Source organism: Salmo salar, chromosome ssa15, assembly GCF_905237065.1.
Source record: "Salmo salar chromosome ssa15, Ssal_v3.1, whole genome shotgun sequence".
Taxonomy (NCBI): Eukaryota; Metazoa; Chordata; class Actinopteri; order Salmoniformes; family Salmonidae; genus Salmo; species Salmo salar.
Window position 1 is genome coordinate 70,048,233 of NC_059456.1, and position 24,284 is coordinate 70,072,516.

Sequence of the window (24,284 nt, forward strand, 5' to 3'; positions counted from 1 at the left end):
GAACGCTACTCACGCTGCGCCTTGGTCCAATCATTATGACGATCGTGACATTTATTTTCATCTAGCTGAGAGAGGGATAAGCCCTATAGCCTAACTAACATTTTAGCCTACTTTTATTTCCCCTTTTATGTCAAGTGAGAAAATTAACAATTTACCGCCTGTTATCTTGTCTGTAGAACATATACGCTAATTGGCAGACAAAGTGATCAGATATTGTAAATTTATATTATGCCTATAGCCTACTTTTTTAATTTGTATTTATAATTTTCACATAGGCCTTCACCATTGATAGCCTATCAATTACGACACATCTACAGACCTAACGAGAGGCTCAGTGTGTCAATGTTATGCCTATGGTTATGACCGCCTTATCCTGTTGATATTTAATTTTACTAATAACAAACAACTTATCCTATAGATCCCTCTTAGGGATTTGGTCCCTCATTTCTGTTTTATGTAGTCCAAACGATTTGGCCTATGTCCTTTGGGGGATGAATTTGTAGGATGGGCTATTGATTTTATTTACTTCATTTCCCCCTCTCTTTTTTACTATGGTATGGACTACGTTGTCACTTAATGCGAGGCGGAGAGGATGAGCTATTTTCTTCTCTCTTGGGAGACGTTGTGCATTGCGAACTGTTCCCATTTTTCGGAACACAGAATTGTGACTGAGCGTGGGTTTAACAGATCCAACAGGATATGTTTAGTTGTTTGGGAACTCGGCTGGGGTGTTCAGAGATTGTTATTTTATGTACACCGTTTCTTTTTCTTTTATGTGATCGCAGCTGTAACTATTATCCACCTATACCCAGAGATGACTTGCACTAGAGTTCGATTACTGTTCGATGACGTTGACTCGTATCTTAACCTCTATGGGCTAGGTGGGACGCAAGCATCCCACCCGTGGTGCACTCCATCAACAGCAGGTGCATTTCAAGAGCGGCAAATTGGAATCCAAATAAATGTCAAAATTCTAATTTTTCAAACATACAACTATTTTACACCCTTTGAAAGATAAACATCTCCTTAATCTAACCACGTTTTACGATTTCAAAAAGGTTTTACGGCGAAAGCATAAATTTAGAGTATGTTAGGACAGTACATTTACAAGAGTTGTGTGTAATGTTTTGTCAATTCAAAGACAGGGTCACCAAAACCATAAAACCAGCTAAAATGATGCACTAACCTTTTACAATCTCCATCAGATGACACTGCTAGGACATTATGTTAGACAATGCATGCATTTTTAGTTCTATCAAGTTCATATTTATATCCAAAAACAGCGTTTTACTATGGCATTGATGTTGAGGAAATCGTTTCCCTCCAATAACCGGCAGTCAAGTCAGTACCACAAATTAAATAATTAAAATTAGAAAACATTGGTAAAATATTATATTGTCATTTAAAGAATTATAGATTTACATCTCTTGAACGCAATCAACTTGCCAGATTTAAAAATAACCTTACTGGGAAATCACACTTTGCAATAATCTGAGCACTGCGCCCAGAAAAATACGCGTTGCGATACAGACTAGACGTCATGTTGGGGAGATCTAAAATCGAAAATACTATGTAAATAATCCATTACCTTTGATTCTCTTCATCAGATGTCACTTCCAGGTATCACAGGTCCATAACGAATGTAGTTTTGTTCAAAAAAGCTCATCATTTATGTTCAAAAATCTCCGTCTTGTTAGCACATGATCTAAGCCAGCCGGACTTCTCGTCATGAACGAGGGGAAAAAATATATTTACGTTCGTTCAAACATGTCAAACGTTGTATAGCATAAATCATTAGGGCCTTTTTTTAACCAGAACATGAATAATATTCAAGGTGGACGAATGCATTCTCTTTTATACCGTATTGGAACGAGGGTACCCAACATGAACTCGCGCCAGGTGTCTAATGGGCCATCATCGTTCCATGGCTCTTGTTCGGTCAGATCTCCCTCCAGAAGACTCAAAACACTTTGTAAAGGCTGGTGACATCTAGTGGAAGCAATAGGAAGTGCCAAAATATTCCTCAGCCCCTGTGTTTTTCAATGGCATAGGTTTAAAGGTAATACAACACATCAGGTATCCACTTCCTGTCAGAAAATGTCTCAGGGTTTTGCCTGCCAAATGAGTTCTGTTATACTCACAGACACCATTCAAACAGTTTTAGAAACTTTAGAGTGTTTTCTATCCATATATAATAAGTATATGCATATTCTAGTTACTGGGTAGGATTAGTAACCAGATTAAATCGGGTACATTTTTTTTACCCAGCCGTGCAAATACTGCCCCCTAGCCCTAACAGGTTAAATCTACTGACATGGAACTGGCATGAGTTAGGTCATGCAATAAGACGGAAAAAGATACTAAACTCAGCAAAAAAAGAAACGTCCTCTCACTGTCAACTGCGTTTATTTTCAGCAAACTTAACATGTGTAAGTATTTGTATGAACATATTAAGATTCAACAACTGAGACATAAACTGAACAAGTTCCACAGACATGTGACTAACAGAAATTTAATAATGTGTCCCTGAACAAAGGGGGTGTCAAAATCAAAAGTAACAGTCAGTATCTGGTGTGTCCACCATCTGCATTAAGTACTGCAGTGCATCTCCTCCTCATGGACTGCACCAGATTTGCCAGTTCTTGCTGTGAGATGTTACGCCACTCTTCCACCAAGGCACCTGCAAGTTCCCGGACATTTCTGGGGGGAATGGCCCTAGCCCTCAGCCTCCGATCCAACAGGTCCCAGACGTGCTCAATGGGATTGAGACCCGGGCTCTTCGCTGGTCATGGCAGAACACTGCTATTCCTGTCTTGCAGGAAATCACGCACAGAACGAGCAGTATGGCTGCTGGCATTGTCATGCTGGAGGGTGATGTCGGAATGAGCCTGCTGGAAGGGTACCACATGAGGGAGGAGGATGTCTTCCCTGTAACGCACAGCATTGAGATTGCCTGCAATGACAACAAGCTCAGTCCGTTGATGCTGTGACACACCGCCCAAGACCATGACCGACCCTCCACCTCCAAATCGATCCCGCTCCAGAGAACAGGCCTCAGTGTAACGCTCATTCCTTCGACGATAAACTCAAATCCGACCATCACCCCTGGTGAGACAAAACGGTGACTCGTCAGTGGAGAGCACTTTTTGCCAGTCCTGTCTGGTCCAGCGACGGTGGGTTTGTGCCCATAGGTGCCCATTGTTGCCGGTGATGTCTGTTGAGGACCTGCCTTACAACAGGCCTACAAGCCCTCAGTCCAGCCTCTCTCAGCCTATTGCGGACAGTCTGAGCACTGATGGAGGGATTGTGCGTTCCTGGTGTAACTCGGGCAGTTGTTGTTGCCATCCTGTACCTACCCGCAGGTGTGATGTTCGGATGTACCAATCCTGTGCAGGTGTTGTTACACGTGGCCTGCCACTGCGAGGACGATCAGCTATCCATCCTGTCTCCCTGCAGCGCTGTCTTAGGCGTCTCACAGTACGGACATTGCAATTTATTACCCTGGCCACATCTGCCGTCCTCATGCCTCCTTGCAGCATGCCTATGGCACATTCATGCAGATGAGCAGGGACCCTGGGCATCTTTCTTTTGGTGTTTTTCAGAGTCAGTAGAAAGGCCTCTTTAGTGTCCTAAGTTTTCATAACTGTGACCGTAATTGCCTACCGTCTGTAAGCTGTTAGTGTCTTAACGACCGTTCCACAGGTGCATGTTCATTAATTGTTTATGGTTCATTGAACAAGCATGGGAAACAGTGTTTAAACCCTTGACAATTAACCTCTCTAGGGTAGGTGGCACCAAATCGTCCCACCTACGTAACAGCCAGTGTAATCCCGTGGCGCGTTATTCAAAAACCAAAAAAATGCAAAAACTTCAATTTTTCAAACATATGACTATTTTACACCATTTTAAAGACAAGACTCTCGTTAATCTAACCACACTGTCCGATTTCAAAAAGGCTTTACAACGAAAGCAAAACATTAGATTATGTCAGCAGAGTACCCAGCCAGAAATAATCAGACACCCATTTTTCAAGCTAGCATATAATGTCACATAAACCCAAACCACAGCTAAATGCAGCACTAACCTTTGATGATCTTCATCAGATGACAACCCTAGGACATTATGTTATACAATACATGCATGTTTTGTTCAATCAAGTTCATATTTATATCAAAAACCAGCTTTTTACATTAGCATGTGACTAGCATGTGACTAGCATTCCCGCCGAACACTGCCGGTGAATTTACTAAATTACTCACGATAAACGTTCACAAAAAGCATAACAATTATTTTAAGAATTATAGATACAGAACTCCTCTATGCACTCGATATGTCCGATTTTAAAATAGCTTTTCGGTGTAAGCACATTTTGCAATATTCTCAGTAGATAGCCCGGCATCACAGGGCTAGCTATTTAGACACCCAGCAAGTTTAGCACTCACCAAAGTCAGATTTACTATAAGAAAAATGTTATTACCTTTGCTGTCTTCGTCAGAATGCACTCCCAGGACTTCAACTTCAATAACAAATGTTGGTTTGGTTCAAAATAATCCATAGTTATATCCAAACAGCGGCGTTTTGTTCGTGCGTTCAAGACACTATCCGAAAGGGTAAATAAGGGTGACGAGCATGGCGCAATTCGTGACAAAAAAATTCTAAATATTCCATTACCGTACTTCGAAGCATGTCAACCGCTGTTTAAAATCAATTTTTATGCAATTTTTCTCATAAAAAAGCGATAATATATAGACCGGGAATCTGCGTTTAGGTAAACAGACGAAAGAAAATAAAGCATTCGGTCGACTCGGGCACGCGCCTAAGCCCATAGTACGCTGATCGGCCACTTGCCAAAAGCGATAATGTGTTTCAGCCAGAGGCTGCCTCGATATTGTTCAGCTTTTTCCCGGGCTCTGAGAGCCTATGGGAGCCGTAGGAAGTGTCACGTTAGAGCAAAGATCCTCAGTCTTCAATAAAAAGAGCCAAGATGAAACATAACTTGTCAGACAGGCCACTTCCTGCATGGAATCTTCTCAGGTTTTGGCCTGCCATTTGAGTTCTGTTATACTCACAGACACCATTCAAACAGTTTTAGAAACTTTAGGGTGTTTTCTATCCAAAGCCAATAATTATATGCATATTCTAGTTACTGGGCAGGAGTAGTAACCAGATTAAATCGGGTACGTTTTTTATCCGGCCGTGTCAATACTGCCCCCTAGCCCTAACAGGTTAAGATCTGTGAAAGCATTTGGATTTTTACGAATTATCTTTGAAAGACAGGGTCCTGAAAAAGGGACGTTTCTTTTTTTGCTGAGTTTATGTGCTCTCAAAAAGGAAAAAGCAGACATTGTGCTATTACGAGAGACAAGCCTCTGTGTTACCGAACATGCTAAACTCTGCAGAGCTTGGGTGGGACAGGTGTATTTCCCATCTCTCAAATCAAACAGTAGAGGCTCAGCCATACTTATCCATAAGCATGTTCCATTCATAATTGACAAAAACATATCTGATACGGAGGCAAAATTTATTCTGATAACTGGGTCACTGTATGGGCAACCAATTACTATCTTAAACATATACGCCCCTAACACAGATACTCCTGCTTTCATGTCGAAAATGATAACCCTGTTCAGTGAGCGTTGTGTTTCCTTTGGAGTGCTGGCTGGAGATTTTAATTGTACCCTCAACTCAACTCTGGACAAATCATCTCAAGTCCCCACCACTAACCCTAGATCAGCAAAGATGTTTAACTCTTTTACTAAAGAGATGGGACTGATAGATATCTGGAGAGAGACTAATAGCTCATCTATGGACTATCCATACTACTCCAATGTCCATAACACCTACTCTCGTATAGATTATATTTTTATCGCAAAGATGTTCATAAATTCTGCCACTTGTACAATCGCATCCATAGCACTTTCAGATCATGCCTTGTCCGCCTCCGCTTTGACCTCTGTAAAAACATCCTGAGGTCAAAGAGCTGGAAATTCACCACCTCCATGTTATCAAATGAAGCATTCTATATATTGGTTACTACATGGATAGACAACTACACATAACACAACAAATTCTCCTGTTTCTCCGGCCACAATGAGGGACGCTGCCAAAGCCACACTAAGAGGCCATCTAATTGCATATGCTTCCTCTAAGAAAAAAGCAATGGAAGCACACAGGTTAGATCTTGAGAGGGAGCTGGAACGCTGTGAAAAAGTACATAAACAATCCCCAGACAGCGCCTCCTGGAGTCAACTTAAAGCAGCCAAACCCAAACTAAATTTGGACTATACTCGGGAGAGTATAGTTACTAAACAGAAATACCATGGGTATAGCAATAGGCCTAGCAGATTGCTTGCTTACCAATTTAAAAAAGAGCAGTCAGAGCGTACAGTCATGGCCATCCGAACAGCAGATGACAAGGTCACATATGATCCAAATCAGATACAGTGAGGGAAAAAAGTATTTGATCCCCTGCTGATTTTGTACGTTTGCCACTGACAAAGAAATGATCAAAATCAAATCAAATCAAATGTATTTAAATAGCCCTTCGTACATCAGCTGATATCTCAAAGTGCTGTACAGAAACCCAGCCTAAAACCCCAAACAGCAAGCAATGCATGTGAAAGAAGCACGGTGGCTAGGAAAAACTCCCTAGGAAAAACTCCCTAGAAAGGCCAAAAACCTAGGAAGAAACCTAGAGAGGAACCAGGCTATGAGGGGTGGCCAGTCCTCTTCTGGCTGTGCCGGGTGGATATTATAACAGAACATGGTCAAGATGTTAAAATGTTCATAAATGACCAGCATGGTCAAATAATAATAATCATAGTAGTTGTCGAGGGTGCAACAAGCACGTCCGGTGAACAGGTCAGGGTTCCATAGCCGCAGGCAGAAATGTTGAAACTGGAGCAGCAGCACGGCCAGGTGGACTGGGGACAGCAAGGAGTCATCATGCCAGGTAGTCCTGAGGTATGGTCCTAGGGCTCAGGTCCTCCGAGAGAAAGAAAGAAAGAGAGAAAGAGAGAATTAGAGAGAGCATATTTAAATTCACACAGGACACCGGATAAGACAAGAGAAATACTCCAGATGTAACAGACTGACCCTAGCCCCCCGACACATAAACTACTGCAGCATAAATACTGGAGGCTGAGACAGGAGGGATCAGGAGACACTGTGGCCCCATCCGATGAAACCCCCGGACAGGGCCAAACAGGCAGGATATAACCCCACCCACTTTGCCAAAGCACAGCCCCCACACCACTAGAGGGATGTCTCCAACCACCAACTTACCGTCCTATGACAAGGCCGAGTATAGCCCACAAAGATCTCCGCCACGGCACAATCCAAGGGGGGGGCGCCAACCCAGACAGGAAGACCACGTCAGTGACTCAGCCCACTCAAGTGACGCACCCCTCCCATGGACGGCATGAAAGAACACCAGTACGCCAGTGACTCAGCCCCTGTAATAGGGTTAGAGGCAGAGAATCCCAGTGGAGAGAGGGGAACCGGCAAGGCAGAGACAGCAAGGGCGGTTCGTTGCTCCAGCCTTTCCGTTCACCTTCACACTCCTGGGCCAGACTATACTTAATCATAGGACCTACTGAAGAGATAAGACTTCAGTAAAGACTTAAAGGTTGAGACTGAGTCTGCGTCTCTCACATGGGTAGGCAGACCATTCCATAAAAATGGAGCTCTATAGGAGAAAGCCCTACCTCCAGCCGTTTGCTTAGAAATTCTAGGGACAATTAGGAGGCCTGCATCTTGTGACCGTAGCGTACGTGTAGGTATGTACGGCAGGACCAAATCGGAAAGATAGGTAGGAGCAAGCCCATGTAATGCTTTGTAGGTTAGCAGTAAAACCTTGAAATCAGCCCTTGCCTTAACAGGAAGCCAGTGTAGGGAGGCTAGCACTGGAGTAATATGATCACATTTTGGGGTTCTAGTCAGGATTCTAGCAGCCGTATTTAGCACTAACTGAAGTTTGTTTAGTGCTTTATCCGGGTAGCCGGAAAGTAGAGCATTGCAGTAGTCCAGCCTAGAAGTATCAAAAGCATGGATTAATTTTTCTGCGTCATTTTTGGACAGAAAGTTTCTGATTTTTGCAATGTTACGTAGATGGAAAAAAGCTGTCCTTGAAACAGTCTTGATATGTTCTTCAAAAGAGAGATCAGGGTCCAGAGTAACGCCGAGGTCCTTCACAGTTTTATTTGAGATGACTGTACAACCATCCAGATTAATTGTCAGATTCAACAGAAGATCTCTTTGTTTCTTGGGACCTAGAACAAGCATCTCTGTTTTGTCCGAGTTTAAAAGTAGAAAGTTTGCAGCCATCCACTTCTTTATGTCTGAAACACAGGCTTCTAGCAAGGGCAATTTTGGGGCTTCACCATGTTTCATTGAAATGTACAGCTGTGTGTCGTCCGCATAGCAGTGAAATTTAACATTATGTTTTCGAATGACATCCCCAAGAGGTAAAATATATAGTGAAAACAATAGTGGTCCTAAAACGGAACCTTGAGGAACACCGAAATTTACAATTGATTTGTCAGAGGACAAACCATTCACAGAGACAAACTGATATCTTTCCGACAGATAAGATCTAAACCAGGCCAGAACTTGTCCATGTAGACGAATTTGGGTTTCCAATCTCTCCAAAAGAATGTGGTGATCGATGGTATCAAAAGCGGCACTAAGATCTAGGAGCACGAGGACAGATGCAGAGCCTCGGTCTGACGTCATTAAAAGGTCATTTAGCACCTTCACAAGTGCAGTCTCAGTGCTATGATGGGGTCTAAAACCAGACTGAAGCGTTTCGTATACATTGTTTGTCTTCAGGAAGGCAGTGAGTTGCTGTGCAACAGCTTTTTAATTTTTTTTTGAGAGGAATGGAAGATTCGATATAGGCCGATAGTTTTTTATAATTTCTGGGTCAAGATTCGGCTTTTTCAAGAGAGGCTTTATTACTGCCACTTTTAGTGAGCTTGGTACACATCCGGTGGATAGAGAGCCGTTTATTATGTTCAACATAGGAGGGCCAAGCACAGGAAGCAGATTTTAATGGTAGGTTTATTTGAACAGTGAGAGACAGAATAACAACAAAAAAATCCAGAAAAACGCATGTCAAAAATTTTATAAATTGATTTGCATTTTAATGAGGCAAATAAGTATTTGACCCCCTCTCAATCAGAACGATTTCTGGCTCCCAGGTGTCTTTTATACAGGTAACGAGCTGAGATTAGGAGTACACTCTTAAAGGGAGTGCTCCTAATCTCAGCTTGTTACCTGTATAAAAGACACCTGTCCACAGAAGCAATCAATCAATCAGATTCCAAACTCTCCACCATGGCCAAGACCAAAGAGCTCTCCTAAGATTGTAGACCTACACAAGGCTGGAATGGGCTACAAGACCATCGCCAAGCAGCTTGGTGAGAAGGTGACAACGTTGGTGCGATTATTCGCAAATGGAAGAAACACAAAAGAACTGTCAATATCTGTGGTACTATGTACACTATGAACCGCTCTCCCCTCTTTTTGTAGATCGTGGGACAGTCCAAAAGGTGATAGTACTTCCTAAAGACACTAGCACAACAGAAGAACTCACATTAGAGGAAGTGGAAATGTTCAGGGTAATGACAATCATTACTATTTCACGTAAATCATTGTCTAGAATGAATTAATACAAGAAGGGAGATGGGACAAGCCAAAAGCTTCATTCTGCAGTATTATCTTCTCCTAACCCCTATTTGTTGTTCTTTTTTGCAGACTCCAGCTCCTATTAAGACTATGAAGTTATCATCAAAAAGGGTAGGTTTCATTAATTATCACTTGTTCATCTATGATTACTGCTGTTGTTGTGTTGCTGTTGTTTGTATGCCTCTGATAGTCCTTCCTCTTCCCTTCTGACCCACAGCAACAGCTGTATGTGTCGTCAGAGAGGGGGCTTACCCAGTTGTCCCTGCACAGGTGTGGCGTCTATGGGAAGGCCTGTTCAGACTGCTGCCTGGCCAGAGACCCTTACTGTGCCTGGGACGGAGAGACATGCGCCGCCTTTAGCCCCTCCACCAAGAGGTGAGGCACCTTAGCACCAAATGAGGGGGTTACATAATAGAGTATAAGTATTCATACTCCTTGACTTATTCCACATTTTGTTATGTTACGGCCTGAATTCAAAATGTATTAAATAATGTTTTTTCTCACCCATCTACACACAGTGAAAACAACATGTTTTTAGACATTTTTGCTAATTTATTGAAAATGAAATACAGAAATATCTAATTTACATAAGTATTCACAGCCCTGAGTCAATACTTTGTAGAAGCACCTTACAGCTTTGAGTCGTCTGTATCAGCTTTGCACATCTGGATTTGGGGATTTTCTCCTATTCGTTCTTGCAGATTTTTTCAAGCTCTGTTAAGTTAGATGGGGAGCGGCGGTGAACAGTAATCTTAAAGTCTTTCCATAGATTTTCCATGGGTTTCAAGTCTGGTCTTTGGCTGGGCAACTCAAGGACTTTCACATCCTTGTTCTGAAGCCATTCCAGCGTTGCTTTGGCTGTATGCTTGGGGTCATTGTCCTGTTGGATAGTAAATCTTTGCCCCAGTCTAAGGTCGTTTTCACTCTGACGCAGGTTCTCATCAAGGATTGGCCTTTATTTGGTTCCATTCATTGTTCCCTCTATCCTTACCAGTCTCCCAGGCCCTGCCGCTGAAATGCATCCCCCATAGCATTATGCTGCCACCACCATGCTTCACGGTAGGGATGGTATTAGATGGGTGATGGTTTTCTCCAGACATATCGCTTTGCATTCAGGCCAAAAAGTTAAAATATTGTCTCAGCAGACCACTAAATCTTTTGCCTTATGCTCTCAGTCTTTCACTTGCATCTTTTCAAACTCCAGGCGTGCTGTCATGTGCCTTTGTCTCGAGAGTTGCTTCCGTTTGGCCGCTCTCCCATAAAGCCCAGATTAGTGAAGTGCTATAGAGACAGTTGTCCAACTCGTCCCAAACCATCTCAATTGGGTTGAGGTTGGGTGATTGTGGAGGCCAGGTCATCTGATGCAGCAATCCGTCACTCTCCTTCTTGGTCAAATAGCCCTTACACAGCCTGTTAGGTGTGTTTTGGGTCATTGTCGTGTTGAAAAACAAATGATAGTTCCACCAAGCACAAACCAGATGGGATGGCGTATCGCTGCAGAATGCTGTGGTAGCCATGCTGGTTAAGTGTGCCTTGAATTCTAAAAAAAATCACAAAGTGTCATCAGCAAAGCTCCCCCACACCATCACAACTCCTCCTCCCTGCTTCACGGTGGGAACAACACATGCAGAGATAATCCGTTCACCTACTCTGCATCTCCCAAAGACATGGCGGTTGGAACCAAAAATCTCACATTTGGACTCATCAGACCAAAGGGCAAATTTCCATTGCTGGTGTTTCTTGGCCCAAGCAAGTCCCTTTTTCTTATTGGTGTCCTTTAGTAGTGGTTTCTTTGCAGCAATTAGACCATGAAGGCCTGACTCACACAGTCTCCTCTGAACAGTTGGTTGAGATGTGTGTGTTACTTGAACTCTGTGAAGCATTTATTTGGGCTGCAATCTGAGGTGCAGTTAACTCTGATGAACTTATCCTCAGCAGCAGAGGTAACTGGGTCTTCCTTTCCTGTGGCAGTCCTCATGAGAGCCAGTTTCATCATAGTGCTTGACGGTTTTTGCAACTGAACATTTTCCGCGTTGTCTGATCTTCATGTCTCTAAGTAATGATGGACTGACATTTCTCTTTGCTTATTTGAGCTGTTCTTGCCATAATATGGGCTTGGTATTTTGCCATAATATGGGCTTGGTATTTTACCAAATAGGGCTATCTTCTGTATACCACCCCTACCTTGTCACTGACTGGCTCAAACGCATTAAGAAGAAAATATATTAATTAAAATACATTCCAGGTGACTACCTCATGAAGCTGGTTGCCAAGAGTGTGCAAAGGGTGGCTACTTTGAAGAATCTCAAATATAAAATATATTTAGATTTTAATTCGTTTTTGGTTACTACATGATTCCATATGTATTATTTCATAGTTTTGATGTCTTCACTATTATTCTACAATGTAGAAAATAGTACAAATAAAGAAAAACCTTTGAATGTGTAGGTGTGTCCAAACTTTTGACTGGTACTGTATGTAAATTAAATATTTCTGTATTTAAGGTCTTTACCTATTACATCCATAAGCAGTAAACTCATTAATCATAACCTCGTATCTTATCATCATTCTGAACAGTCGTAACCTCCTGCATCTTCAAAAACACCAGCCTTACTTATGATTCAGTACTACACAAATATTATTTATTTACTAGCTATCTAAATGGTAACTCAGGATAAACAAACACACTTAATACATACGACAAGGTCACTAGCGGACTGACAAAATATGGCGGCTTGTTACAAAAGAGATGGAGAGAGGGGTGCAGAGGAACAGAGACATAATACTTTGGTACATTTAGAAACTGCTCTCACAGTAATCACATACTTTAAACGAACCGCCACACTTTTGTAGTAAGAAATTAATGTATTTACGTGTAAATGTCATGGTTCGTCGTGTAGTCCTGAACAGAACTACAGAGTTGAATTCCCTTCCATTCGCTCCTGAAGATAGGCTAGCCAGCCGTGTCGATGGTTCCCATTGGGGTGATGAGAGTAGCGTTCTACAGTGATTTGAGAAGAGTAGGATAATGGTCCCACTTAAGTTCAATTTTCTAGATACTTTACTTAGGACAGCTTATCATACTAGTGATTGTCGGGGAGGTGACGTTATCGCCTCTATCTCGTGTTGAGATTGAGTTCGAACCACTTTGGACGTGAGCTGCAGCTACAGTTGAAGTTGGAAGTTTACATACACTTAGGTTGGAGTGATTAAAACTAGTTTTTCAACCACTCCACAAATGTCTTGTTAACAAACTATAGTTTTGACAAGTCAGTTAGGACATCTACTTTGTGCATGACAAGTAATTTTTCCAACAATTGTTTACAGACAGATTATTTCACTTATAATTCACTGTATCACAATTCCAGTGGGTCAGAAGTTTACATACATTAAGTTGACTGTGCCTTTAAACAGCTTGGAAAATTCCAGAAAATGATGTTATGGCTTTAGAAGCTTCTGATAGGCTAATTGACATCATTTGAGTCAATTGGAGGTGTACCTGTGGATGTATTTCAAGGCCTACCTTTAAACTCAGTGCCTCTTTGCTTGACATCATGTGAAAATCAAAAGAAATCAGCCAAGACCTCAGAAAAAAATTGTAGACCTTCACAAGTCTGGTTCATCCTTGGGAGCAATTTCCAAACGCCTAAAGGTACCACGTTTATCTGTACAAACAATAGTACGCAAGTATAAACACCATGGGACCACGCAGCCGTCATACCGCACAGGAACAAGACGCGTTCTGTCTCCTAGAGATGAACGTACTTTGGTGCGAAAAGTGCAAATCAATCAGAGAATAGCAGCAAAAGACCATGTGAAGACGCGGGAGGAAACAGGTTCAAAAGTATCTATATCCACAGTAAAACGAGTCCTATATCGACGTAACCTGAAAGGCCGCTCAGCAAGGAAGAAGCCACTGCTCCAAAACCGCCATAGAAAAGCCAGACTACGGTTTGAAACTGCACATGTCCTCTGGTCTGATGAAACACAAATAGAACTGCTTGGCCATAATGACCATCGTTATGTTTGGAGGAAAAAGGGGGAGGTTTGCAAGCCGAATAACACCATCCCAACCTTGAAGCACGGGGTGGCAGCATCATGTTGTGGCGGAGCTTTGCTGCAGGAGGGACTGGGGGACTTCACAAAATAGATGGCATCATGAGGCAGGAAAATTATGTGGATATATTGAAGCAACATCTGAAGACATCAGTCAGGAAGTTAAAGCTTGGTCGTAAATGGGTCTTCCAAATGGACAATGACCCCAAGCATACTTCCAAAGTTGTGGAAAAATGGCTTAAGGACAACAAAGTCAAGGTATTGGAGTGGCCATCACAAAGCCCTGACCTCAATCCTATAGAAGATTTGTGGGCAGAACTGAAAGTGTGCGAGAAAGGAGGCCTACAAACCTGACTCAATTACACCAGCTCTGTCAGGAGGAATGGGCCAAAATGCACCCAACTTATTGTGGGAAGCTTGTGGAAGGCTACCCAAAACATTTGACCAAAGTTAAACAATTTAAAGGCAATGCTACCAAATACTAATTGGGTGTATGTAAACTTCTGACCCACTGGGAATGTGATGAAAGAAATGAATCATTCTCTGTACTATTATTCTGACATTTCACATTCTTAAAATAAAGTGGTGATCCTAACTGACCTAAGACAGGGAATTTAAATTTAAATGTGATTAAATGTCAGGAATTGTGAAAAACTGAGTTTAAATGTATTTGGCTAAGTTGTATGTAAGCTTACGACTTCAACTGGAGATGTATCTCTGGTCTGATATGTTAATACTTAACCCAGAATTTTACACAGTTCTTCAAAAGAGGTGGTTCGTGAGGCTGACATGCTTTCTGACTTCACTCAAGGGGGTGGTGACTACTTACTTATACAAAGTTATAGGAGCAATTTCCTCTTATTGTTTCTAAGATCACATCCCTCTCTTAAAAAAACACAATTTTTCACATTTCATACACAATGTAGAGGATGGAAACTTTGTACATGTTGTGTATATACTTTTCAAGTTACAGTATTTCCTTTTTGTAGAATTTTTAATGACATCACAAAATAACAACCAAAATGACATTATTATTATTCTTTAGATCGCCTTTGACCATTCCCCAAGTTCTATGTTAGAAATGTTGTTCCAGTATTCACTTTAGAATGTGTTAAGAGTTTCGGCTAGAAAATATCTGTGAAACAAAGGCACATTCCTGTGTGAATTTGGAGAGGGAGATAACTGAATATTCTAATCCTTGATTTACAACAGGGTGTGAACTGTCAACCTCCCACCAGCTCCTATCTCCCCCTATGTGGGTGAGAGGGGGTCTGGCTGAAGTTATCTATTGCCAAGCTGATCTGACCTATTTGGATCCTCACAGGACAGTCATGATATTAGTTTAGCTGAAGTAATTCCATCCAAACTGCTTACCGGGTTTCAGGCATAAGTCAAAGTTGTGATAATGTGTAGAGTGTAATTCACTGTTCCTATACTTGTTCACAGGCGAAGCAGAAGACAGGATATTAAGCATGGAAACCCCTTGCGGCAGTGCAGAGGGTTCAATGCAAAAGGTACGTGATCACGGCCAAAGCACTGAACAATATCTCCCTTACATCTTATATAGAGTGTATCTGAAAGCCTGGTCTGGCAAATAGATTTTTGTAAAAGGAGTATAATTATTTTCTGCATACAATGGTCTCGCAACACAATCTCACAAAGGAGTTAACCACTGTTAATGGGTCAAATGGAGTCAAAAGGCCTTTTATTCAGATTATGCCATAATCGATACTTCACTTTATTTCTCTGATTCTATCTCCTTCAGTGGAGAAGCGTCTCAGTGAAACGGTGCAGTTTGGGGTGAAGGGGAGCAGTACGTTCCTGGAGTGCCAACCTAGATCTCCACAAGCGACAGTCAAATGGCTATACCAGAAACCAGACGGCAGGAGGAAAGTGGTAAGACAAGGCCTAATGGACCATTAAGTTAACTTTTGTATGATGGCTGTAGATAATGTTGTCTTCTCCTTTTCGCTCACGCTGATGTTCCTTATCCCTTCTCTCCCCTTCCCCCAGCTGAGCCGAGACGGAGAGGTGCTGAAGACAGCTCATGGCATCTTGCTCAAGTCTCTGAGCCACGCTGACAGGGGGCTGTACCACTGCCTGGCCACTGAGAACAACTTCAAGCACACGGTGGTCCGCGTGGCCCTCCGCATCCTGGACCGGGAGATAGTGGAGGCCCTCACCTCCCTGGATGCCCCCCCGGAGGACCAGAACCCCCATCACCACCCGCACCCACCTCCCCCGCCTCAAACTCTGCCACCGCAGTTCTCCTCCCAGCCGGAGATCCGCCTCATCAACCAGTACTGTCAGTCCTACTGGCAGCAGTTCAGCCCCAACCTTCCCACAAAACGCACCAACAGGAGGCATGTCAAGAGCCAGCCAGAGCCAGCCCCAGGGGGCCCTATCCTCTCCTAGTCCCCTTCTCTCCCCTCTCCTTCGATGGTGCCCGGGCCAGGTCCTGGAGGGTCACAGTGGCCCTCCACACTGGTAACGTGCAGAGTCACTCACTCATGTTGTGATGTTGATGTTGTTGTTATGTGTATTGTTCATCCCATTCCCATTCAGGGTTAGTCTCCATGGGCCCAATTCTGACTTTAGATCAGTGCACATAGCTATGTGCTTTCTTGTAAATCATCTATTGATGTCAATGAGAGTTGAGGTCAAATTGGAGTTACACGCACAGAGGGTTTGGTCCTAAAAATCTTCCGATTATTTAGCAAATGAACTGCCCTATTCAGTCCAAATTAGTAACTAGTAACCTGAATATAATCCCTGATCCTATAAGCCTGGGTATTATCAACTGGATTGCTACTTATGTTATAGTATGTCTCACTCAGTATAAGCAGTTTTAGAAACTGCAGAGGATTGTTAGTGTACACAAGAGTTGTCTAGCCAGCACCATGGTAGTTAGGCGATAGGGAGACCCTATCATATGAATCATTGTAAAACCATACTTTTACAATACATTTGTTCCCCTGAATCCAACATTTTCAAAAATCAGTGTTTCAAACATTAGTTAAAATTAATTGATGAAATATGGGCAATTTTTATATTATTATGTGTATTGTGTTTCCATTCGAAATATTGCTACAGTAGAATCCTGCCAATATCAAATCAGAAAGAACACGGCTCAGTTTTTCATCCGCCGTTTCTTAAGATTCTGATATAACAATGAGGTGATCAATTTTAGCAAATTTGCAATGTTTTGATTGTGTTTTTAAAATGACGTGTCACAAAAAAATGTGGATAATCAGAAACTCCTGCTTAATTTGACCAAACGTATTTGTTAGCAGGAAGAAACTGACCAAATGAGTCTCTACTTATTTTTATTTGTTGGACTCTTTGGGTTTATGCATATATATATATTTTCCCAATACAACTGGATACAAAACCATTAGCGTCAGCTAAAAAGCTATCCAAGTCTCCGACCTTGTGCTTCTTTCTGCTCAGCACTTCAACAGTGTGTTAGGCGGAGACAATATTTTGGACCAAACACTGTTCCATTCTCCAGCCAAGACTATAGAGGGATTAAAAAATGTACATGTAAATAGAGCAAGTTTGGTTTGGAACGATTCATTCAGAAAAAGAGATTCATTAGCTGTTGATTATTGCAGTGAGAAAATAAATGGAGACGGTACAGGAGTTTGCTATTGTATTGCTTCGAAATGACAATACATATTACCTCTTCTATGGGAGCTACATTACTTTTACACAGCCTGACACCTGACATGAACCTGATCCAACAACAGAAACTGGACTGGAAAGCTCTTTGAAGTTTGACTATATGACATGGCCACACTGTATTTCTTGTCCTCTAGAGATGAGACATGATTATTATACTCACTAGCACTCACTTGGCTCTATCAACAATGTTGCTTAGAGCTCCTTTTGCCTGATTCATAAGCTGTAGTCATCTTTTGACCTTATGTCATGTACTACGTGTGTACAGTGCATTCATATGGACTTTTAGATCTCACAAAGATCTATGTTAGGTTTGGACTTTTCATGAATCCACTGCACTCCCTCTCACCCACGCCATGAAACATATTTATTTGGAGACTGTAGATATTCCTGTTCTGCACTTTGGTGGTGGGGGTGTGAGGGCTGGGATGGGGAAGGGGAGATTATTATTATCATCATGTGATATACAGGACCAGTATTAACAGAAAGAGGATTTGAGGAATAAAGGTAGACCTTTTTGGAAACTAAAAGTAGAAAGATTTGAATTAATAAATTGTTATGGACAGGAACGCTCTAACAGATTACTCAACTCTGAAGCCAAAGAATACTCTTATTTGAATGAAAATGTGTTCTATTTAACATATTTTGCACTATATTCACATTGTTTGTGGCTTCACGTGGCTTCTTTTCCTTTTCTTAGCTATAGAGTTTGAATCCAGAAATGTCTACCTCTCTCTTTTCTGGAATATAATTTGTACCAAAACAAAAATCACTCAAACAAAACAAAGTAACACTCGATACCATATTCCTTCTAGAGCAGGTAAAAATGTTTATGTGAGCTGATATACGACCCCACAAGATTGACATGAGTAAGTCAAAATATAGTTGCAAGCAGCCATGGTGGGGGTCAAGCTATGGCCCAACAGCGCCACCATGCGGCCAATCAGAACCACTCTACAGGTTAGCTATACTTACGTCCCTGAGCATATGTGCCAAATTCCATGACTCTGAGTCAAACAGATCAAGAGATATGCAGTTCCTTCAAAAAAGCATTCATACCCCTTATTCCACATTTTGTCGTTACAGCCTGAATTCAAAATATATATATTTACTCACCCATCCACACACAATACCCCATAATGACAAATGGGAAAATGGTTTTAGAATTGTTTGCACATTTATTGAAAATGAAATACAGAAATATCTAATTTACATAAGTATTCACACCCCTGAGTCAATACATTGTGGAAGCATCTTTGGCAGCGATTACAGCTGTGAGTCTTTCTGGGTAAGTCTCTAAGAGCTTTTCACAACTGGATTGTGCAACATTTGCCCATTATTCTTTTCAAAATTCTTCAAGCTCTGTAAAATAGTTTTTTGATCATTGCTAGACAACTCATTTTCAGGTCTTGCCATAGATTTTAAAGTAGATTTAAGTCAAAACTGTACCTTGGTCCATCAGGAACATTCACTGTCTTCTTGGTAAGCAACTCCATTGTAGATTTGGCCTTCTGTTTTATGTTATTGTCCTGATAAAAGGTGAATTCATCTCCCAGTGTCTGGTGAAAAGCAGACTGAACCAAGTTTTCCTCAAGGATTTGGCCTGTGCTTAGTTCCATTCCATTTATTTTTTATCCTGAAAAACTCTCCAGTCCATAACGATTACAAGCATACTCATAACATGATGCAACCACCACTATGCTTGAAAATAAGGAGAGTAGTACTCAGTAATCAGCTGTATTGACTTTTTCCCAAACATACATAACACTTTGTATTCAGGACAAAAAGTGAATTGCTTTGCCACATTGTTTGCAGTATTACTTTAATGCCTTGTTGCAAACAGGATGCATGTTTCGGAATATTTTATTCTGTACAGGCGTCCTTTTCACTGTGTCAATTAGGTTAGTATTGTGGGGTAACAATGTTGTTGATCCATCCTCAGTGTTCTCCTATCACAGCCATTAAACTCTAACTGTTTTAAAGTCACCATTGGCCTCATGGTGAAATTCCTGAGCGGTTTCCTTCCTCTCTGGCAACCGAGTTAGGAAGGACAACTGTATCTTTGTAGTGACTGGGTGTTTTGATACACCATCCATCCATGTTATTTTGTTAATTTTTTTTTGCATTGTTTGTAACTTATTTTGAACATAATGTTGCTGCTACCATCTCTTATGACCGAAAAGAGCTTCTGGACATCAGAACAGAGATTACTCACCTTGAATTGGACGAAGAATTTTCCTTTAATGAGTCGGACGAGAGGGATTTACTCCAGACATCCGAACAGGCCCTCATCCCCGTCATTCGCAGGAGAAAAAGACAGATTTCGCAGAAGGAGATCGGGGTGCCTTGTGAGGATCAGGTTACGAGTGGCTAATCTGCCTTTGCCATCTGTACTACTGACCAATGTACAATCACTGGATAATAAATTGGACGAATTTAAAGCACATATATCCTACCAACGGGACATTAAAAACTGTAGTATCTTATGTTTCACTGAGTTGTGGCTGAACAACGACATGAATAATGTACAGCTGGCAGGTTATACACTGTATTGACAGGATAGAACCACAGCCTCTGGTAAGACAAGGGGTGGCAATCTATGTATATTTGTAAACAACAGCTGGTGCACGATATCTAAGGAAGTCTCAAGGTTTTGCTTGCCTGAGGTAGAGTATCTCATGATAAGCTGTTGACCACACTATCTAACTAGAGAGATTTTGTCTGTATTTTTCCTAGCTGTCAACATACCACCACAGACCAATGCTGGCACTAAAACTGCACTCAGTGAGCTGAATGCCGCCATAAGCATACAGGAAAACGCTCATCCAGAGGTGGCGCTCCTTGTGGCCAGGGACTTTAATGCAGGGAAACTTAAATCCATTTTACGTCATTTCTATCAGCATGTTAAATGTGCAACCAGAGGGGAAAAAAACTCTAGCCCACCTTTACTCCACACACAGAGACGCGTACAAAGCTCTTCCTCCCCCCGCATTTGGCAAATCTGACCATAATTCTATCCTGATTCCTGCTTACAAGCAAAAATTAAATCAGGAAGCACCAGTGACTTCGGTCAATAAAAAAAGTGGTCAGATGAAGCAAATGCTAAGCTACAGGACTGTTTTACTAGCACAGACTAGAATATGTTCCGGGATGGCATTGAGGAGTACACCACAAGAGAAAGGAGATGATTTTGGACTACAGGAAAAGGAGAACCGAACACGCCCTCATTCTCATCGATGGCGCTGTAGTGGAGCAGGTTGAGAGCTTCAAGTTCCTTGGCATCCACATCACCAACAAACTAACATGGTCCAAGCACACCAAGACAGTCGTGAAGAGGGCACGACAAAACCTATTCCCCCTCAGGAGACTGAAAAGATTTAGCATGGGTCCTCAAATCCTCAAAAGGTTCTACAGCTGCACCATCGAGAGCATCCTGACTGGTTGCATCACTGCCTGGTATGGCAACTGCTCAGCCGCCGACCGTAAGGCACTACAGAGGGTAGTGTGTACAGCCCAGTACATCACCAGGGCCAAGCTTCCTGCCATCCAGGACCTCTATACCAAGCGGTGTCAGAGGAAGGCCCTAAAAATTGTCAAAGACTCCAGCCACCCTAGTCATAGACTGTTCTCTCTGCTACCGCACGGCAAGCGGTACAGGAGCGCCATGTCTAGGTCCAAGAGGCTTCGAAACAGCTTCTACCCCCAAGCCATAAGACTCCTGAACATCTAATCAAATGGCTACCCCAGACTATATGCATTGCCCCCTCTGCCCGTTCTTTTACGCTGCTGCTACTCTCTGTTATTATCTATGCATAGTCACTTTAATAACTACGTACATGTACATATTAACTCAATTACCTCGACTAACCGGTGCCCCAGCACATTGACTCTGTACAGGTATATAGCCCCACTATTGTTATTTTACTGCTGCTCTTTAATTATCTGTTACTTTTATTTCTTACTTTTTTAATTTGTAAAAATTCAGAAAAACATAATTCCACTTTGACATTATGGGGTATTGTGTGGAGGCCAGTCCCTGAAATGTTTTATGTAATCAATTTTACGTTCAGGTTCTAACACAAAATGTGAAAAAAGTCAAGGGTTGTGAATACTTTCTAAAGGCACTGTAAATATGCGCCAGTTATAGTGCCACCCTGTGGTCAATCTAAATGTGCTCGCATACAGTTCGTATTGTAACAAAACTTAATACACATGTTCAAAACGCTGTCAAGAACACTGTCAAGACTCAATATGTTGAGATTGACAGCGTTTTGAACATGTGTATTACGTTTTGTTACAATTCGAATAACTGTCTGATTTGGTCAGGTCCCAAATTATTGCCACCCTTGATAAAGCTGAGGAAAAAAGAGTGTATAAAATAAATAACACAACTACTGATTTTCAATACCCATCTCAGTATCCGGACTTGAACACCCTATTGAACATCTATTAAAAACATGTGGTTTGAATTGAAATGGGCAGTCCATAAATGCAGACGAAGAATATCAAAGATCTGCAATGATTATGTATGGAGGAATGGTCTAAGACCATACCTACATAATGTGTTCTTCAATCTCATAAAACAGTGCGTACATTTGCTATATAACCCAACAGTTTTTGTGATATAACCATCAGTAGAGTTGAAAATGCGATGGAAACCTATTTTGCATTCGGTACATGGGAATTTAACGGCAAAAGTAATTTTTACGCTTACAACGTCATCACGCAAAGTCTTTTATCTGCAAAAAGTTTGTTTGATGGAAACATCTCTGGTGGGAAAATGTGCATATTGTTTTAAGCAGATTTTTGAATATTCACGTGAAATATTACAGCGGCCTTTTCTACTCCCTACTGCACATACCTGTATTATTGATGGTATGTTTGTTTATTCCATTTGTATCTGTTGTTGTATGTGTCGCACTGCTTTGCTTTATCTTGGCCAGGTCGCAGTTGCAAATGAGAACTTGTTCTCAACTAGCCTACCTGGTTAAATAAAGGTAAAATAAAATAACCAGTTAGCCAATCAGATTGGCTTATATGCAAACCACAATGACTGACCCCAGCAGGAAAGTCCACTGTGGCATTCGCGTGCTATCAGAGTTATCGGAAGCTCCTTGTTCCCACTGGGAAATTTCACTTGAATGAGCCACCAAATTGGAATTACAAGGACACTCGGATAACATTTTGTTGCCGGGTTGTGACGTTTCACCACTGACCTGACAACAAATACGGTTTTGACAACTATTACCTTATCAATATGAATAATGTAGCTACTAGTAGTTTGTTGTCAATGCTAGCAAACTTCATTATTATCAATGTTAGCTAGTTTAGCGATTCAACGTACTTCGGTGATGTTACATTTTACATTTTAGTCATTTAGCAGACGCTCTTATCCAGAGCGACTTACAGTAGTGAATGCATACATTTAATTTCATACAATTTTTTTTCTTCTTCGTACTTGGCCCCCCGTGGGAATCGAACCCACAACCCTGGCGTTGCAAACACCATGCTCTACCAACTGAGCTACGGGGAAGGCTATGTTATTATCAATCTACAGCATACCCCTTAAAGATGCACTATGCAGAAATCGCTCCGCTATTTCCTGGTTGCTAAAATTGTGACCGACTGACTGATCTATAAATAATATTGAGTAGTTATTTATGATGCAAGGTGACTTGCATATTACACAGTCTCGCCTCGGCTTTAAAGTCGCCTGCAATGTCGAATGCACCCAATCATGTCGGACTTCCCCGTTTACCATTTACCACATGAAGCCAGCATTAGAACAAGTCAACCCTTCTCAGAAGGAATACTGTGTATTTAGCGGTTCTTTGTTTTACTGTTTTTTTGTGTTTGTGTTTGTTATTGAGCTACGTTGACTACAATTGTGCTTTTTCTTTGTACTAGTAGATGTGTTTGTGTTAGTTTAAATTGATGTGGTTGTAATACATATTTGTTTATTATTATATGTTTCATCTTTTCTAAACATTCAGTACAGATTAATGTAATTGTGTATCAAGATTGAGGAATGGTGGAATTAAGTCTCGTTTCATACTCTTAAATTAGAGCAGCACACACACACACACACACACACACACACACACTAAACATGATTAGACATCTGCTCCACCAGGGGGGGCTCATATTATTTTCTTATACAGTAACGTTTCTTTATTATACTTGTATTTATTCAGAGGAGCCCAATTGAGACCAGGGTCTCATTCTCAATGCTGCCCTGAGAACAAACAATTCACAAATCAACATAATTCAATAATCAACATAATTCAATAAAAGAAGCTTACTTTAAATATCAGCTTCTTAACTAGCTCATTCGTATCTTATTTAAAAAAAAAACAATGGTCAATCCAGAAGCCCAGATATTTATATGCGGGAACCTGCTCGATGAGAGGCCCATCTAATGCATGAAACCATCTGAAATATTTCTACGAGAATTAGAAAACATACATTTAGCTCTTCACATATAAAGTACCAATTTTAAATCAAAAGAGCTTTCTGCAAGGCAACAAAATCAAATTGCAGCTCTAACATAGCCTGGTCAGCAGTAGGGGCAATAGCTTACATAAGTGTCATCTGCATACAGATGAATGTTACAGGTTTTGGCAGATAGTCAAATATTATTAATATAAATAGTAAAGAGGACAGGTTCAAAAATCGACCTCTGCGGGACACCTTCAGTAATATCGAGGTAACTTGACACCATCAGAAAGCACACTTTGTGTCCTGTCTGACAGATAGTTCCCAAACCACTTGCAAGTCGCCTGGTTGAGGCCCATTGCAGGCAACCTTTGAATGAGTAGGGAATCTTTGACAGTATGAAAGGCCTTGGATAGGCCTATAAA

The 24,284-nt window shown here is 41.5% G+C and overlaps 1 protein-coding gene across 1 annotated transcript in view; it reads left to right on the forward strand.

The window, feature by feature from the left end:
* Positions 1-18,584, forward strand: part of LOC106572221 (semaphorin-3F-like) — a 106,867-nt gene extending 88,283 nt beyond the window's left edge. Inside the window, exons 13-18 of the mRNA XM_014146212.2 lie at positions 9,532-9,620; positions 9,757-9,798; positions 9,905-10,062; positions 15,190-15,257; positions 15,509-15,639; positions 15,757-18,584. Of these exons, the coding sequence (XP_014001687.1) occupies positions 9,532-9,620; positions 9,757-9,798; positions 9,905-10,062; positions 15,190-15,257; positions 15,509-15,639; positions 15,757-16,158 (890 nt within the window). The 3' untranslated portion in view covers positions 16,159-18,584. The remainder of the gene's footprint in view (positions 1-9,531; positions 9,621-9,756; positions 9,799-9,904; positions 10,063-15,189; positions 15,258-15,508; positions 15,640-15,756) is intronic.
* The last annotated feature ends 5,700 nt before the right edge of the window (positions 18,585-24,284 follow it).